This window comes from Mytilus californianus, unplaced genomic scaffold (assembly GCF_021869535.1).
Source record: "Mytilus californianus isolate M0D057914Y unplaced genomic scaffold, xbMytCali1.0.p SCAF_11, whole genome shotgun sequence".
Classification (NCBI taxonomy): Eukaryota; Metazoa; Mollusca; class Bivalvia; order Mytilida; family Mytilidae; genus Mytilus; species Mytilus californianus.
The window spans coordinates 46,251,270-46,272,163 of record NW_026262593.1 but is presented as its reverse complement, the minus strand read 5'-3'; the positions used below and the strand labels follow the sequence as shown (position 1 = coordinate 46,272,163).

The window sequence follows — 20,894 nt, the reverse complement described above, 5'->3', positions numbered from 1 at the left end:
CTTTATGGGTTCTTGATTAGATTACAGCAGATTCCATTGAGTGTGTAGCCAAAGGTAATATCTAAACTACCCTACTTTAAGAATAGACTTGTCCGACAGAAAACCAATCGATCTGTCTGTTGGACTATGCTACTTCGAAAGGAGGGTAGTAGACCTGACCTAATAATGACTTCACGGTTCAGCTAACAAGCAAGCTAACCAAAGATATTACCTTTGGCTACACACTCAATGGAATCTGCTGTAATAAAATTCTTATCTTATCTTAAAAAAAAAAAAAAAAAAAAAAAAAATTGTGAAATAGTAGATACTGCCTCTTTCACGTGTCTTTGAACAGACTATTTTAAGAAAAAGGAAACGTCTTTGAAATATTGAAAATATAAAAAATTGCCATGGAAGACCTCAGTGCTCTTTATTTTTTAATTTTTCTACTCATAGAAAAGCTTTTTGTATAACTAAATCTTAAACTTAACAATGAATGATGTTATATTTTGTTAGATTTATGCCCTTGAAAATTTATAGAAAAAAATGCTAGAATTGCCTTGAAAGCAGCTCTATTTTGTCATGTTTGTATTTGTAAAGCAACAACTAAGCAACCATATGTTTATGGGATAAGAACAATATAAGTTAGTTGATAGAAAGATAATGTTGGAAAAAACCTTTAATTCACTCTCAGAGCATCTGCTATTTTGAAACACTTACCTAAAATATATTAATGGAATTAGAAGAAAAACAGGTATTTTATGGAACAGTCTGATTCTGGATGATTGACATTCCAATCTAGTCAATTTCAGACCTATTATTTTTATGCCCCTGCCATCACCAGAGGGGGCATTAAATGTTACCCTTGTCTGTCCGTTTTTATACGACCGCAAAAATTAAAAAAAATTTCGTCGTATATTGGTATGACGTTGGCGTCGTCGTTGTCATCGTCTGGCGTAAATTTTACCATAAGGTTCAATACCACAAAAGGAAGGTTGGGATTGATTTTGGGGGTTATGGTACCAACAGTTAAGGAATTAGGGGCCAAAAAGGGGCCAAAATAAGCATCACAAAGGGAAAGCTGGAATTGAGTTTGGGGGTAATTGCCCGAAACGTTTAGGAATTGGGGGCCAAAAAGGGGCCAAAAATAAGCATTTTTTCTAGTTTCCAGACAATAACTTGTGTTCAAGTGTATGGATCTCTCTGAAATTGTACTGCAAGGTACCATACCACAAAGGGAAGGCTGGGATTGAGTTTGGGGGTGATGAATCATAAGGGGTTCAAAAAATTTGGGGGGGGGGGGATTTTTTTTTTTTCTTTTTTTCCTTTTTTTTTTCTTTTAAAATTTTCCATTTTAAGTTGGTTATTTCTGATTTATATTTAAAAGCAAATAATAATGATATGGTAGGAGATACACACCAAACAGGATGTGTAAATTATTATATAATAAGTATTGTGCAATAGCAAGAAATTTTCAATTGCACAGTATTGCACAATAGCAAGAAATCTTCAATTGCACAGTATTGCGCAATAGCAAGAAATCTTCAATTGCACAGTATTGCGCAATAGCAAGAAATATCCAATAGCACAATATTGCGTAATAGCAAGAAATTGTCAATTGTACAGTATATTGCAATAGCAAGAAATATACAATTGCACAGTATTGTGCAAAAGAAGATACTACGTATAAATTGCTTATTTCTTGATCAATTTCAATGGGGTTTTATTCTTGAATTCTTGGGGTTCTTTAATATGCTGAATCTAACCGTGTATTAAGTTTTTGGATTTTGGGCCCCATTTTTAAATTGGTCCACATTGAGGTCCAAAGGGTCCAAAATTTAACTTTGTTTGATTTCATCAAAAATTGAATTATTGGGTTCTTTGATATGCCGAATCAAACAGTGTATTTAGATTCTTAATTTTTGGTTCCGTTTTCAAATTGGTCTACATTAAGGTCCAAAGGGTCCAAAATTAAACTTAGTTTGATTTTAACAAAAATTGAATTTTTAGGGTTCTTTGATATGCTGAATCTAAACATGAATTTAGATTTTTGATTATGGGCCCAGTATTCAAGTTGGTCCAAATCGGGGTCCAAAACTAAACTTTGTTCGATTTCAACAAAAATTGAATATATGGGGTTCTTTGATATGCTGAATCTAACCATGTATTTAGATTTTTGATTTTTGGGCCCCGTTATCAACTTTGTCCACATTGAGGTCAAAAGGGTCCAAAATTAAACTTTGTTTGATTTCATCAAAAATTGAATTCTTGGGGTTCTTTGATATGCTGAATCTAACCATGTATTTAGATTTTGGATATTGGACCATAATAGGTGAATGTCCAATTTAAAATTTTTAAGTTCTTAGACCACATTCATTCTGTGTCAGAAACCTATGCTGTGTCAAATATTTAATCACAATCCAAATTCAGAGCTGTATCAAGCTTGAATGTTGTGTCCATACTTGCCCCAACTGTTCAGGGTTCGACCTCTGCGGTCGTATCAAGCTGCGCCCTGCGGAGCATTTTATTACATCTGTTCGTACGTCTGTGCATACGTACGTCCCAAAATTGGTTTCCATTCTCTAACTTTAGTTTGCCTCAACCAAATGTTATGAAACTTTAACACAATGCTTTACCACAAAACACAGATCAAGTTTGAATTTGTGTGACGTCACATCTACCATTCTGGAGTTGTGTTTCTGTTCTCTTAACTTTAGTTTGCCTCAATCAAATGTTATGAAACTTATGCACAATAAAATTGAGAATGGAAATGGGGAATATGTCAAAGAGACAACAACCCAACCAAAGAGCAGACAATAGCCGAAGGCCACCAATGGGTCTTCAACGCAGCGAGAAAATCCCGCACCCGGAGGTGGTCCTCAGCTAGCCCCTAAATAAAATTGTGTACTAGTTCAGTGAAAATGGACGTCACATTAAACTCCAAAACATATAAATGAACTAAAATTAAAAAACATACAAGACTAACAAAGGAAAGAGGCTCCTGACTTGGGACAGGTGCAAAAATGCAGCGGGGTTAAACATGTTTTGTGAGCTCTCAACCCTCCCCTATACCTTTAGCCAATGTAGGATAAAGAAAAACATAGCAATACGCACAGTTAAACTCAGTTAAAAAGAAGTCCGAGTCCAATGTCAGAATAGGTAACAAAAGAAACTAAGCAAAATGACAATGATACATAAATGAACAAAGGACTACTAGCAGTTACTGACATGCCAGCTCCAGACCTCAATTAAACTGATTGAAAGATTATGTCTTCATCATATGAAAATCAATGCTCCAATGCTCATTACCACATAACTCAGATCAAGTTCGAATTTGGGTGGTGTCACTTTTACCGTTCTCAAGTTATGTCTCTTTATAACACTATATGCAAGGGGGCATCATCTGTGTCCCATGGACACATTCTCCATTTATTTATGATTTAGATAACGAAAAAAGGTATTTAAATGTTTTATAATATGAGTAGCAAGTATGAAATGCTAAATCTGTTTCATGACATAAGTTATGTTTGTTAATAATATGACTTTATTAATAATTTCAGGTATCCCCATCCATATCAACATGAACTTGCCCATCTGAAGCCTTTACAGAAATCTCTCAATGTGTCATCGCCTACGGTAAATATATCTTTACCGTTCTGGAATTGGAGAAGAAAAAAATTGTCATTGAAAACTATTCAACACATTTTTATAATTGACAGTTCGATTATTGGACGCCATTATGTTGACTATTATGCATACCATTCAAGTAATTAAATGCTTAATTAATTGTCAAACCGCTAGCATATTTATTTTTTTTAATGTTTTAGGAAATATAATTCACCATGATCACTGTTGTCATTGTAGGACCCTAAGCCTTTAGGTGAAACAGAATGTACAATCGTTACAAAGCTTGAAGAACTTAAACATTTGTGTAACACACTGAAGACACAAGAAGAAATAGCCATTGATTTAGAGGTAATTAATAAGAACACAAATTGAGACATTAGACCGTAAACAATTTTTATGGAATCATTTGGCGTACAACAGAATAATGCAAAGCAGTTGATGCACGAGGTCAAAAGTAAAAAAAAACTTTCCAATTCACAAACGCACAATTGGGAAACATAACTTATGCGATCTTGTCGCCCATCTTTCAAGCAGACAGTTTACCCTTCAAAACGCTAAGTTGATTGATAACTCCAGAGAGTTCCAGGAAGACTTCTGGTAACATCTGAACCAATGTCGGAATGGAAACGAATTATTTTCGGAAATAAAAAAAAAAGTGGATTTTTTTGGGGGCAGGTAATTTTTTGGCTTGGAGGCTTAGGGATCATAGATTTATTCTTAAGAGCATGCTCGGAGGATGCTCGGAGCTTTTTAAGTAGGCTCTTCTCTTCAGTTAATGTGACAATAATTATCATGATCCATTAAGATGTCAATCAAATCTACACCACTTCTATGATAAGGAAAGTAGAGCATTATAGAGGAAGCTCCATAAACACCTGTGTAAACATCTGGTCTATGCAAATACATTTTGCATGAAATTTTACAAAACTATAAAATAGATTAGAAATTCTTCAACAGTGCTGTGTAATGCTTGGAAAGAAATCTGAAGTCTCCAAAAAAAGTAAAAGTCATTTCAATATTTTCTTATTATATTTAATAATCATTCCATTTTTTATAATAAAAAAATTCTCAAATTTAATAATTAGATGATATGATTTAAAAATAGTTTATATTATATAATATGCTACATAAAAGTTATCAAGACACAAACAACAGTCAGGTGGCAATACTAAACAAGTAATTTTTTTAGTCACTTTTATAAGTATTTTTTAGTTTTAAAAATTATTTAATAACTCAATAGTTATTTTAAATGTCAAATAAAGCATGGACTAAATGTAGTTTTTAAGAATTTTTATATCATTTCATTAAATAAAATTAAGTATTTATCCAATTTTAGATGAGTATAGAGAGGTTACTTTAAAAAATAATGACAAAAATATTACTTTAATAAATTATTTTATACAACTTCAAAAAACTTAGTACTTACAATTATTTAAGGAATATATGTAATTGCTTTTGATCAAGATTCAAATTATAAATAACTTCAAGTCTTAAATAAAGGTCCATATCTAGTTATAACTGTCTATCTCTAAGATTTTAAGGGGAAATGATATTTTAATAGCACCAAGAGGCCAACCTTTGACCAAGAAGTGTGGCATCAGAAAAGCAATTAGTGCTTGTTGAGGATTTAAATAGTTTTACCAGTATATTTCATGGGGAAAATAACCAGATGTCTGTGAAAATGTGTTAAAGCTAGTAAAACCTGTATGAATGGACACCTTTAAAAATAATATAAACAGAAGTTACTTATTTATGATATAGAAGTAATATTTGAAACAGCCTCATTTTCAACATAACTTGTATAGGTAATTTTGAAAATTACTTGTTTAAGTAATGCCCCTAACTAAACAATGGTAGTATGTTTTTTTAAATAGCAAACTAAGTTATTTTATTGAAAATTATGGCTACTTTAAGAAAAGTTGTAATTCATTAGTGGAAGCCTGGTTTGAGGGGGTAATACCACCATTATTTTCTCTCTAGTACGTCTCTCTTTACTTGGCATTTTTTTTTTTAATTGTGCAGATTAAGCTTTGTTTTAAATAAAGAAATACTTGGCATGAGTAAGATTATTTTCCCCCTATAAGTCTTTGTTTAATTGTCATGATTGTTATATTTCAAAAAAAATGTGCAGAATTTATCTATGTTTTAAATAAATAAATACTTGACATAAATAAATGTCCTGTACTACAGTGAAAATATAGCATAACTTTTCAGTGCATATAAGAAAGTAAACATCACCAGAAGTTAACCAATCAAATTCTCTCCCCCTTTTTTCCCTGTAGAATATAGTATATTTTTATTGCTTTGAACCACCTAAGAAACATGTTTACAACTCAAAAAAACTTTTCTGCAATGAAATGGAAGGTTAATTTCAATCAACTGTCAAATTAAACGGAATATAAAAAAAGATCAACCCTTTTTCGCATGAAACTGAGTGTACTATGTTTTGGTAGTATGGTTATAAATCAATAACCATTAAGTTTGTGTCTTTGATGACTTATTTCATTTAATATAGTATAAATTTGAAATATATTTATATTTCAATTATAAAATTTGAGTGTTTTTTTGTATCATGTGTATTGAAAAAGAATGATAATTATTAAGAAAATGTTTTAAAATCATTTTCTTTCTGTGAAGACTTGATACCAAGCATTGTACTGTAATATTGAAGAATTTCTCATCTATTTTATAGTTTTGTAAAATTAATGCAAGATTTGTTTGAATAGACCAGATGTTTACACAGGTGTTAATGGAGCTTCCTCTATAATGCTCTACTTTCCTTATTGTAAAAGTGCTATAGATTTGATTGACATCTTAATGGATCATGATAATTATTGTCACATAAACTGCTGAGAAGAGCCTACATAAAAAGCTCCGAGCATCCTCAGAGCATGCTCAGAGCTTCCTCATAAGAATAAATCTATGATCCCTTATTTTTGACCTGGTCGGGGCGAGGGGAAACAAACATGTTTTTTATTTTTGGCCTAAAACAAATTTATTAGTTTGGCAACATTTAATGTATACAGTGATCGGGAAGGACGTGCGCCTTGCGCCTATTGCGCTTATCGACCAGAAATGGCGCATAGATTGACAAATGTAAGCGCCCGCGTGGCGCATGATATTTTTCACTTCGTTTTGAAACGTTGAGATATCGTCAAATGGATTTCCGATCGTATTTCGTGCCGCCATTTGTGAGTACACAACTGTGTAGTGTTTACTCCAATGATAGGAGCACCTATATATTTTTGGGACGTCTCGGGTGTCTTCCTATGGTAATAATAGCAACATGCGGTATGACTGATTACCCAAAAAACGTAATTAACCATCATTCATGATATAATTTTTTATAAACAACTTTAAATTTGTGAAAATTGGCTAGTACAGGCGAGAATTCTTCTCTAATTATAATCTTTTAAGTAAGCTTGCTATTATTTCGATTGAAAAACCCAAAAGCCTTTTTATGAATAGCATAGTATTTGTCTCCATAAAAGGGGCTTAACTGTCCTTGTCATTTTTTTTGGTCTTTGGCTCGTTTTGACATTTTGTAAACATGCCTTCAGCGAATTGTTGTTGTGTCTTATCAATTAACGTTGCTCTCTACTGTTATTCTTGTCATCGTGATGAAGTAATAATAATACAAGTGCAGAGGAAATGCCAGAAACTTCCTCTAATACTGGAATAAGTATGGTATCGACGAAGACCCAAATTTAATGTAAAAAAAAAACATGAACATCAACAACATGAACAAGGGAACAGTACCAGTTTTAACATTGTAAATAAAGGTTATCGTAAATATTGCCCGGTTTGGAAGAAGTTATTGTATATTCATTGAAATTGAAATTACAAAATCACAGGAACAATATCCATGATATTAGTTAGAATCATACTTGTAAGTACAGTGAAATATACACTTTTTTATTTTTTGTTTTTATTGTAAACGAATGGCCCACTCATTTGACAACATGGCCCATTAATTCTAAAAATGGCCCATTGAATTTATTTTTGGGGGGCCCTGGGCCCATAGAGAAAAAATCCTTCCAGATCACTGTGTATATTTTCTAGATTTGCCTTTATCAGAATGCTCCCATAGCCAAAGGTTGGGAACATACGTTTTGCTTGCATATATGTATTATTTGATAAACACCATTGATAGGAAATTTCAGAAGATAGACAAAACCTTGTTATTTCAAGTAATAAACCAATAAATACAAGAAAGTGTTTGCTTCCATCACATTGCTTTGATAAACAGTTTGTTTGTTGAAGAATTCTTTCAAAAAGGACAGACATGAAATTGTCTGATTTTCAACTGCAAAATGTCATTACATGGAAGAAAAGAATGAATATGGTGCATCAATTCATGACACAAAATAGCAGCATGAAAATGAAAATACTAAAAGCAAAGGAACAAGGCTTTATTTTCTGTTTATCTCAAGTCACGGCGAGACCTTCAACTTGGATCAAAAACTTTCACTGAACATGAATTGAATTTATCATTTTGTAGATTCAAGACTTTATATGAAAACACTTTTTAGCAATAAGAGCTTACACATTTATCATGTTTATAAAGATTTGGAAGAAAAATAGTTTTACATCTCAATGAAACTAAACAAAAGGGAGCTCTCTGAAGTTCATTTTGCATATTTACATTCTCAATACATCTTATAAACTGAGTTATTGTTTATTTCAGCACCATTCGTACAGATCATTCCAAGGATTGACATGTCTGATGCAGATCTCTACCAGAACGAATGACTATATTATAGACACATTAGAACTTAGGAATGAACTTCATTTACTGAATGTGGTTTTTACCGATCCCTGTATACTAAAGGTACTATTATAAACTATTTTCAATGTTGATAGCTAATTTTCTTTAAATAGGCCATTTAATTTGCATTATTCATTATCCTGTCATTTATATCCATTCTGGTTCAGATTTGGTAAAATATCAGTTCTTTTATTAGAACAACAAAAACATTAATTTTCCTTACAAATAGATTACTATAAAACGGAGGCAATTAAGATACAAACAATATTTAAATGTTTTGACATCCAAAAAATCCAAAATGCACTACTGTCAAAAAAATGAGTGCAAAATGAAATAAAGTTCTCTTTAAGTATTCTTCCTTGTTGTTTCATTTTGAAAGTATAGGGTCCCTTTTGCAATTAATTTAGTTTTAGAAGAACATTGTATAAACTATGAAACAATGCTAATATGTGTTTTAGGTGTTACATGGTGCAGATATGGACATTGGCTGGTTGCAAAGAGATTTGGGGTTATACATTATCAACATGTTTGATACAGGACAGGCTGCCAGAGTGTTGAATATGGCACGGCATTCCCTGGCACATTTGTTACAAGTATATTGCCAGGTAGAGGCTGATAAGCAGTATCAGTTAGCTGATTGGAGAATCAGGTAATTCCTGAATATTATATACCACAACTCTCACAGAAAATCCAATTGTCTGTTTGTTTTGTCAGCATTATTTCTTGTGAAGTGAAATATGCATGATTGCAGTTAAACAAAGGGTATACAATTCAGTGTTCATGAGAGTAGGTAATTCTTCTCTGAAAATTCATAAAGTAATTCCACAGAAGATATGCATTACCATACATTTATGTTGTTTTATTATTAAAGCATACCCTAAAGAATTTATCAACTATATCAGGGAAAACAGACATTGTTTGTTTTGTTTTTTTTACCTCCCTGAAGAATTAATAAGAAAATGCCAGATTTTTGCAGTATCTGTGTCATGTTTATTTTTAGACCCTCTGTAGAGAACAAGAAAGTGAGTTAAAGAAGAAACACATTATTTATTTCAATAGGAACAATGCTAAAATTTTTGTCAGCAATCAACTTTTTATGATTAAATCAGTGTTTATATATATTGAACAGATTGAAAATATATTATTGATATGAATAAATACATCATCACTTGTAGTTTTGTGAGTTGAAAAATATATTTTCATCTACAAGGAAGATTTTTTTTTTACTTTGGTGAATTAATTAATGAGTGATAGATTTCTGTTAGAAGAAATTTAAAGATCCAAGTGAATAAACTACGGAGAACAGTAGCTATTGTATTTATTCAATGGGAAAATAGAACTGACAAAATTTTAAATAGATTGACCAATAGGAAATTGTTCTGTGGAAAAGTTTCATTTGGTTAGCAATAAGTATACCAGACAGGACACACATTTTTTGCCATTTTCACCGAAGAATTAAGAAGGCAATACACATTTAGTATTATTATATCTATTTCATGTTTATTTACAGACCACTTCCTGAAGAATTAATCAAGTATGCCAGAGAAGACACACACTATTTACTGTATATCTATGACAGGATGAGAAATGAACTGATCGAGAGAGGAAATGAACAGAATAATCTTCTTCATTCTGTAATACAGAAGAGTACTCGAGTCTGTGCACAGGTCTGTAATAGTTTGATAGTAAACATATAGAGACTCAATAAAAGTTTCAAGGAATGAACCCTCATTATTAAGAAAACTGCATTTTTATGCCCCCGCCGTAGCGGTGGGGGCATTAAGTTTTACCCTTGTCCGTCTGTATGTACGTACGTCCCAAAATTGGTTTCCGTTCTCTAACTTGAGTTTGCCTCAACCAAATGTTATGAAACTTATACACAATGCTTATTACCACAAAACACAGATCAAGTTTGAATTTTGGTGGCGTCAGTGTAACCGTTCTAGAATTATGCCCCTTTATAAATGGAAAAATTGCAAAATATTTAGTTTCTGTTCTCTAATTTAAGTTTGCCTCAACCAAATGTTATGAAACTTATACACAATGCTTATTACCACACAACACAGATCAAGTTTGAATTTTGGTGGTGTCACTTTAACCGTTCTAGAGTTATGCCCCTTTATAAATGGACAAATTGCAAAAATTTTATTTTCTTTTAAATATCAAGTAATTTTTAAAATTGGAGTTATCTTCCTTTGTCCATGATTATAGTTGAATCAACTACAATCAATGCTTTATACAATGCAATGTTCAATTTTGACTTCCACTGATAAAACACAGATCAAGTTGAATTTGGGTAGTGTCACTTTAACCATTATTGCGTTTATATGCCCCTTTATAAATTGAAAGATTGCAAAATTTTTATTTTCCATTCTGTAACTTAAGTTTGCCCCAACCAAACATTATGAAACCTATACACAATATTCATTACCACAAAACTAAGATCAAGTACAAATTTTTTGTTTCCGTTTTCTAACTTTAGTTTGCTTCAACCAAATGTTGTGAAACTTATACACAATGCTTATTACTACATAATACAGATTAAGTACGAAATTTGGTGGGGCACTTTTACCATTCTTGAGTTATGTCCTTGTATAAACATGAAAATTGCTGAATTTTTCATTTCCGTTCTCAAACTTTAGTTTGTCTCAACCAGATGTTATAAAACATATACTCAACTGTTCTAGAGTTATGCGTGTTTACAAATAGAAAAATTGCTATCAGTCATGGTCTTTTGACTTTGAAACTATTGCTTAGTTTACATCTATTATTTTGTGATTAGATCAGTTTAAGATGAACTGCCAAATTGCTAATGTTAAGTCAATGATATTTGGTATGCAAATTTATTGGCATTTGCAAGTATCATTTCCATGGAGATTTTATAGCCCCACCCCCTCATCTTGGTTCATTGACTTAGAAACTTTTACATAGTTTGTGTTTGTTAAAAGGGAACGACTTATAATAAGTCAATGGTATTTGGTTTGCAGTTGTATTAGCATTGGCACATCTAATTTCCATGGAGATTGTTTAGCCATGTACCTTCAGTCATGGTTCATCGACTTTGAATATTTGCATAACTTACATGTTAAAGTATTGCTATTTTAATTTCAACATTTGCATTATCAAAATTACAAAAAGGTGAGACATATTTCTATGATAACAGTTTATTTATGATTTATGACTTAACTTGACCTTTGAAATTAACCATCCTTGTGAAAACACTGAAGGCAGATATATTAACTATTTGAACATATTTCATTCAGTTGTCTTTTGTGTATCATCAGAAAAGTAAAGCCCTCCCTTAAAAAAATGCCATTTGCTGGTACCCTCATATTTCAGTCTAAATTTTCATTCAAACTATTTAACTCTGCAATAAACAAATAGAAGAATACTATTCTATTGAATGTTACAAACTACCCTTTGAACCATGTGAAGCCTTATACCATACCAAAAATGGTGCTCATGAAAAAATGAGGCACACAGGTTAAGTGTAAATAATGAATTGGAAACACACATCATACATGTCTATATTGAAGTAAGATGGAAAGATATTTGTAAATATTGTAAACATGTTAAGTTAAGCGCCATGGTTATTCTTTGATTATTTCACCATTGCAAATACTTTGTACCAATCAACAATATTTTTTTCCATTTCATGAATTTAATCTCAAGGCAAAAAGTTTATGCATTGAAATTGTGAAAATATATTCTTTTACAGTATGTCATATGGAAGAAGTTTTCTAAATATTTCATTGTTTATAGGTATACAGAAAACCTATATACACAGATGGTTTATACATGGAATTATACAAGAAGAGTAAGAAAGTGTTTAACTCTAGACAATTAGCCGCATTGAAAAACTTATATTCATGGAGAGACAGAATAGCTAGAGTGGAGGATGAAAGTATAGGGTGAGAAATCTCATTCCAATTTGCTTCTTATTATCATATCAACTCTGGTATCATCTTGATACTTCAAACTGTGGCCTCTGTCCAAGGTCCAATTTAAAAAAAAATGAAACAGATTGCTGATATGAAAAACAACATATAATATATAAAAATAAGAAGATGTGGTTTGATCGCCAATAATACAACTCTCCACCAGGGACCAAATGACGTAGAAACTAGCAACTATAGATCACTGTACAGCCTTCAACAATAAGCAAAACCCATAACGCTTAGCAAGCTTTAAAAGGCCCTGAAACGACAAATGTAAAACAACTCAAATGTGAAAACTGACAGCCTGATCAAGTACAAAACAACAAACCAAAACCATTGAATATGATATACATCAACAAACAACAACCACTAGTCTATTTTTCACACATTTACAGTGTAACCTTATGTGTGATAATGAAGATTATGATCTAATTTATGAAGACATTTACTTCTATCCATTGAATGCAGACAGTGTGTTAATGGACCAATGATAGAAGTATACTACCACTTCATATGGACTTTGCTTCAAAAAAAAATCAACATGAATAGCTTCGCAATGAAGAGATCTTAGTGTGCCTTCTTTAAGTGTCTAATTGATAAAAAGATCATAACATGGGATTTTTCCAATCAAGTCAATTATCAACAAGGCCCATGGACTTTTAATGTAATATCAAGACCTTCAACGGATTGTAACATTATCTTATATCTGTTTCTTTTCAGCTATGTATTACCAAACCACATGTTATTACAAATAAGTGAAATTTTGCCTAGAGAGAGACAAGGTGTGCTTGCTTGCTGTAACCCTATACCTCCACTGGTCAGACAGTATCTGATAGAAATACATAATATTGTAATGGAAGCTAGAGAAGTACCTCTTACTACAGTAAGCATTTACCATATTACACATTCACTATTATATTTGGTCAGCAGCTTAACAGTGATGAGTTGCAAAGTGTGGAAGCTTATCGTATCTTTATGACACTTACTTCCAGGTTTCTGATACTTCGAATTATGATTGGGGGTATGTATGCTAAGCACGACAATGTGTGCATTGTTACTCCTCATGTCACTTTTACGACAATAAGAATTGTTCCAATGTTAGGGATACTAGTCTATTAAAAAAAGACCCCTTGGTCTTTAATATTTCCACTGGGTATGAGGCAAAAAAAATATGTTTGTTAAGGGTTTTCTTCCTTAAAATATGCAGTCTGTAGCAAGGGTCTGGAAACTGTCATATTTGCCAGTCATGACTTAAACTGAAAGCTATTTGTCCTAAATGTCAGACTGGGATTTAAGACAAATTTTATTTTTTTGACAGAAATAATTTCGGTCATTTCATTGAGATCGGGTTTCTATGCCATTATGCACTGGTTTTTGTTTTGTAATCCATTTCCTGTAATAAAACTGCCACTCCAGTGTAGTATGATAATCATGAGGGCCCTCCTAATAACCATATTAATGCCTTCGGGAAATATTGGCTAATGATCTCTAATCACTTTTTACCTTTGTTTTTTAATATGCACCTTACAGTGATCACAAGCTCAGAACTAAAATTTTAAAGAAATTAAAATTCCAGGACAATTTTCTTCGTCATTTTATTACTTTTGAGCAAAGATAATCAACAAATCTGATTTAAAACTGGATTTAATTTACGTAGAAAAAAGTAATTATTCATGGGTCAAACGTGTTTCATTTACTATATAATACGCATGAGTGAAATTGTCTTAACCAGATTGGACACTTATTCGTTAAATGCAAAATGATTTTATGCTAAATTAAACACTTTTAAAGATGATCAAATAAAAAATTCCCATGATTTCCTATCATTTGATAAACAGAAGAAATCCCGAAAATGAATCTGGAATTACCTGTACTTGAGTATTGTCGTAAAACTTCCAGTTTTAATTTGTCCTTTAAATAAAAAAAAACGAAAGCTATGTCTGAAAAATTTTCCATTAAAATCATTTCAATTTTGAACTGTTGCATTCCATTAACTGTTATTGAATGTTTAACTGTAAGGACATTCATGGAGTAAATGTGATGAAACAGTCAAAACAAGTTTGTTGATGCTATGAATCTAGTGTGAATAATTTCGAGTTTGAAAAAAGAGGCTCAAACTTTTTAAGTCATTTCAATTCAAATTTCCGGATCATTGGTCTTTAGGTTAGGATTATTTTCCTTACTAGCTTGAGGGGATGCTAAAGCAAACAACATTTAATCAATCAATCTTTATATCTTTGACCTTTGGTCTATATTTTTAGACAATTGTCTTATTGGCAATCATATTGAATCTTTTTTTAATTATGATAACCTCAAATTTTCATAAAAGATCTGAAATATTTGAATTCGTTCATTTTATTGAGTTTGACATTGGACTTTTATTTTTTTAAGTCCAGACAATACTATCTATTTGGAAACCTTTGGTAGCTCTACATGTTTAGCTGTCAGAACATCCAATTTCTCCTGTTAATAATATTTATGAAATATTCTTGAAATCAAATTACATTTTCAACCTACCTCAAAAGGGTAGAAGGTCTTTGCTATATATATATTTACCCTCACAAAGCAGCAGGGGCATTCATTTTCAGCTAAATAAGTCATATCCCATTGAAAAGATGAAGGATAAGGTGATATATCAAGCTACTTACTGTTACCTTATGAGCAAGCACATATCTAATGTGATTTAGATTGGAAGTTAAGAAATGATATATGATTGTCATACAAATGCATGATGCATATATAATACTGAATGTAAAACATTTTATCAATCAATTTGAACTGAGTGTATAAAAATAAATTAGTCCATCAAATATTTACACATATATATACTGTAAACCAAATTATTTTTTGTGGATACTTTATTTCGCGTTTCACTCTTTCTAGCCCACTTTGTGGCGATTAAAATTCACAATTTTCACATTTTATTGATGTATTTGAATAAGGAAAGATCCAAGTTTTACATATTGGTGACGATTTATATTCGCGCTATTTTTCTACTCACGAAAGTCTCGAAAATTAGTTGGTTTACAGTTTAAGAGTATGATGAAATGAAGAAAACAAAAGGATGAAGAATAAAAAAAAAAAAAAAGATTTTTCTACATATATTTTCAGGTCACAACACATAAAATCAAGGAACCTAGCATGTACAAGCATCCAAAATATAACCCAGATAGTCTTTTAAACTGTACACATGATATGTCATACCAACAGAAGTATCAAGATCTTGGTAACACACCATGCCTACTGGGTAAGTCTGACCTATACTCCCTTATATAACCCTGACAGTCTGTTAAACTGTACACATGATATGTCATACCAACAGAAGTATCAAGATCTTGGTAACACACCATGCTTACTGGGTAAATCTGACCAATACTCCCAAATATAACCCAGACAGTCTTTTAAACTGTACACATGATATGTCATACCAACAGAAGTATCAAGATCTGGGTAACACACCATGCTTACTGGGTAAGTCTCACCAATACTCCCTTATATAACCCAGACAGTCTGTTAAACTGTACACATGATATGTCATACCAACAGAAGTATCAAGATCTTGGTAACACACCATGCTTACTGGGTAAGTCTCACTAATACTTCCTTATATAACCCAGACAGTCTGTTAAACTGTACACATGATATGTCATACCAACAGAAGTATCAAGATCTGGGTAACACACCATGCTTACTGGGTAAGTCTCACCAATACATCCAAATATAACCCAGACAGTCTGTTAAACTGTACACATGATATGTCATACCAACAGAAGTATCAAGATCTTGGTAACACACCATGCTTACTGGGTAAATCTGACCAATACTCCCAAATATAACCCAGACAGTCTTTTAAACTGTACACATGATATGTCATACCAACAGAAGTATCAAGATCTTGGTAACACACGATGCTTACTGGGTAAATCTGACCAATACTCCCAAATATAACCCAGACAGTCTTTTAAACTGTGCACATGATATGTCATACCAACAGAAGTATCAAGATCTGGGTAACACACCATGCTTACTGGGTAAGTCTCACCAATACATCCAAATATAACCCAGACAGTCTGTTAAACTGTACACGTGATATGTCATACCAACAGAAGTATCAAGATCTTGGTAACACACCATGCTTACTGGGTAAATCTGACCAATACTCCCAAATATAACCCTGACAGTCTTTTAAACTGTACCCATGATATGTCATACCAACAGAAGTATCAAGATCTGGGTAACACACCATGCTTACTGGGTAAGTCTCACCAATACTCCCTTATATAACCCAGACAGTCTGTTAAACTGTACACATGATATGTCATACCAACAGACATGACAGAAGTATCAAGATCTTGGTTACACACCATGCTTACTGGGTAAGTCTCACCAATACTCCCTTATATAACCCAGACAGTCTGTTAAACTGTACACATGATATGTCATACCAACAGAAGTATCAAGATCTGGGTAACACACCATGCTTACTGGGTTAGTCTCACCAATACTCCCTTATATAACCCAGACAGTCTGTTAAACTGTACACATGATATGTCATACCAACAGAAGTATCAAGATCTTGGTAACACACGATGCTTACTGGGTAAATCTGACCAATACTCCCAAATATAACCCTGACAGTCTTTTAAACTGTACACATGATATGTCATACCAACAGAAGTATCAAGATCTGGGTAACACACCATGCTTACTGGGTTAGTCTCACCAATACATCCAAATATAACCCAGACAGTCTGTTAAACTGGACACATGATATGTCATACCAACAGAAGTATCAAGATCTTGGTAACACACCATGCTTACTGGGTAAATCTGACCAATACTTCCTTATATAACCCAGACAGTCTGTTAAACTGTACACATGATATGTCATACCAACAGAAGTATCAAGATCTGGGTAACACATCATGCTTACTGGGTAAGCCTGACCAATACTCCCTTATAAACCAGACAGTCTAATAAACTGTACACATGATATGTCATACCAACAGAAGTATCAAGATCTGGGTAACACACCATGCTTACTGGGTAAGTCTCACCAATACATCCAAATATAACCCAGACAGTCTGTTAAACTGTACACATGATATGTCATACCAACAGAAGTATCAAGATCTGGGTAACACACCAAGCTTACTTGGTAAGTCTCACCAATACTCCCTTATATAACCCAGACAGTCTGTTAAACTGTACACATGATATGTCATACCAACATAAGTATCAAGATCTGGGTAACACACCATGCTTACTGGGTAAGTCTGACCAATACTCCCTTATATAAACTAGACAGTCTGTTAAACTGTACACATGATATGTCATACCAACAGAAGTATCAAGATCTTGGTAACACACCATGCTTACTGGGTAAGTCTCACTAATACTTCCTTATATAACCCAGACAGTCTGTTAAACTGTACACATGATATGTCATACCAACAGAAGTATCAAGATCTTGGTAACACACCATGCTTACTGGGTAAGTCTCACCAATACTCCCAAATATAACCCAGACAGTCTGTTAAACTGTACACATGATATGTCATACCAACAGAAGTATCAAGATCTGGGTAACACACCATGCTTACTGGGTAAGTCTCACCAATACACCCAAAATATAACCCAGACAGTCTGTTAAACTGTACACATGATATGTCATACCAACAGAAGTATCAAGATCTGGGTAACACACCATGCTTACTGGGTAAGTCTGACCAATACTCCCAAATATAACCCAGACAGTCTTTTAAACTGTACACATGATATGTCATACCAACAGAAGTATCAAGATCTGGGTAACACACCATGCTTATTGGGTAAGTCTCACCAATACTCCCAAATATAACCCAGACAGTCTGTTAAACTGTACACATGATATGTCATACCAACAGAAGTATCAAGTTCTGGGTAACACACCATGCTTTCTGGGTAAGTCTCACCAAAACTCCCAAATATAACCCAGACAGTCTTTTAAACTGTACACATGATTTGTCATACCAACAGAAGTATCAAGATCTTGGTAACACACCATGCTTACTGGGTAAGTCTGACCAATACTCCCTTATATAACCCAGACAGTCTGTTAAACTGTACACATGATATGTCATACCAACAGAAGTATCAAAATCTGGGTAACACACCATGTTTACTGGGTAAGTCTCCACAATAAGCTTTGTTGGTCTTATTTTAGGCCAACTTAAAAAATGTGTTTTCATTTTGCTACTGAACTGTTAAAACTGTGTTGGTTGGAAAGATAATTTCAGGAGTTCTGAATTGCTGAATCATTCTAGATGAACTTTACCCAAGAAAGATCCAAATGATTGTAAAAATTGCCAAATTCATCATCTGAAAATTTAGTTAAAATATAATTTTATAACTTTTTTTCTTTTTTAAAACATTTTGACTTGGCTGTACATGTTGATACTATATGATATCATCTTAGTCAAATTTTCAGAATTACATTATACAATGTACATATAAAATATAGCATTGCTGTATTCAAAGCACTGATAAATATTCACCTGCAGAACAATATGTAGTCATTTCTATAAATTTAAAGAGCAGGTCAGTCAGTAAATCATGTTAAGTAATGTAGCTTATTTTTCAAAGAAGGTGTTTGAATAGTAATTTGGATTAATTATTATTCATGGGATGTTTAATTTTGTGGATATAGGTGAACAAAAAATGTTCAACACTATAATAAATTTCTACCAGCTTGTATGCAGAATTTTCTAAAAAAAACAAATCATGAAATGAAGTATCCACAAAAATACAAATTTTTCCTCAATTAACGAAAATTAATATCCACAAAAATAAATTCATTGAGGTTGAGTTCTCACAAAACATGTTTAATCCCACCGCATTTTTGCGCCTGTCCCAAGTCAGGAGCCTCTGGCCTTTGTTAGTCTTGTATGTTTTTAAATTTTTGTTCATTTATATGTTTTGGAGTTTAGTGTGACGTCCATTTTCATTGAACTACTGTGGATTCATTATTATTTGTTGGATACCAATTTTCGTGGATTTCGTGGGTATCGGTGAACCACGAAATTAAAAGATCAACGAATGACAAATTTTCTAAAGGCTTGTATGAAGACATCGTCAAAACCACGAAATTAAATATCCACGAACACGCAAGTTTTCCTTCATCCACGAAAATTGGTACCCACGAAAATAAATGAATCCACAGTAGTACACATTTTTGTTTAGGGACCAGCTGAAGCCCGTCTCCAGATGCAGGATTTTCTCGCTGTGTTGAAGACCCATTGGTGGCCTTCGGCTGTTTTCTGCTCTCCGGTCAGGTTGTTATCTCTTTGACACATTCTCCGTTATCATTCTTAATTTTATCATCAACAGTTATATTTTTTGTATTTCAGATCCTTCAATAATGAAAGAGAATCCAACCATGTTTGGAAATAGTAAAGAAAATATAACTATACTGAAGAAAAAACCTATTCTAACAGTGTTTGAAAATTATGTAAGTGCAAGTTATGAAGATTACTAATTTAAAAAATCCTTTCATGTGAGCATTGTTTCATTTAAACAAAGTGAATGAAAAGAAGTATGTTAAAATTGTTAAATATTTGGCACAAATAATACGCATGTGTCAAAGGAAAAGTTGCTATTCTTCGTTGTGTCTTCTGATAGAAGGGTTTATTAAAGAACTATATGATCACATCTAACCACAAAATCAACAGACTCTTTGATATCACATAAGTGCTACCCTTTAATATTCTTGAATTAGTCTACAGCAAAATCAATGTTCCCTCTGATAACCTAAAACAGTACTGTCTAATATCCATTGGTAATAGATACATATATTTGATTGAACATATATATATGGATGAATAGTCCATTAATTACAGTAGAATCAAAATGGGACAGGATTAAAATTGCATGAATTAGAATGTACACTTCAAATACCAATTGTTATATTTATATGCGGCATTTTCTTAAAGGTTGTAAATTAATCTCTCATATTTGATTAAGTTGATCAACAATTGCAGCAATAAATGGAAGCCATAATATTTAAACTCACAGTGTACAAGTTTAGTTTTGCAAGGTTTTAAATATAGTTATGAAATTCAAGAAATGAATTGTGGTATAAAAGTCTAAAAGATACAAATATATTTTTTATAGACTTCTATATCTTGTACCACAACTTATTAAGACTTTATAAAGTAAACATAAAAGAACATAGAATATTCAACTTTGAAAAATGGCAACCTTGACAAAAGTTTTTAGGATATTCTTATCTTTTTTATGCCCTTGCGGCTATACATGTCTAGGTATGGACTATATACTTCCTGCAATTGGTTTCCTTTCTCTAACTTTAGTTTGTCTCAATCAAATGTTATGAAACATATACACAATGCTTATTACCAACAAACACAGATCAAGTTCATCATTCTTAATATAAGTAATGTACCTTCATAAATGGAAAAATTGATGAATTTGCTGTTTCCGCACTCTAACTTAACTTTGCCTCAACCAAACTTTGGAAACTTATACACAATGCTTATTATGTTATAGATAATGCATATTTTAAGGTTTTTCTTGTTGAAGAATAC

At 32.5% G+C, this 20,894-nt stretch overlaps 1 protein-coding gene across 1 annotated transcript in view; it reads left to right on the top strand.

Moving 5' to 3' along the window:
- LOC127720177 (exosome component 10-like) overlaps window positions 1-20,894 on the top strand; it is a 76,061-nt gene that overhangs the window by 41,391 nt on the left and 13,776 nt on the right. The window contains exons 7-15 of the mRNA XM_052226645.1: window positions 3,540-3,615; window positions 3,844-3,954; window positions 8,294-8,437; window positions 8,833-9,023; window positions 9,885-10,041; window positions 12,137-12,285; window positions 13,033-13,195; window positions 15,424-15,559; window positions 19,701-19,801. Coding sequence (XP_052082605.1) covers window positions 3,540-3,615; window positions 3,844-3,954; window positions 8,294-8,437; window positions 8,833-9,023; window positions 9,885-10,041; window positions 12,137-12,285; window positions 13,033-13,195; window positions 15,424-15,559; window positions 19,701-19,801 — 1,228 coding nt within the window. The remainder of the gene's footprint in view (window positions 1-3,539; window positions 3,616-3,843; window positions 3,955-8,293; window positions 8,438-8,832; window positions 9,024-9,884; window positions 10,042-12,136; window positions 12,286-13,032; window positions 13,196-15,423; window positions 15,560-19,700; window positions 19,802-20,894) is intronic.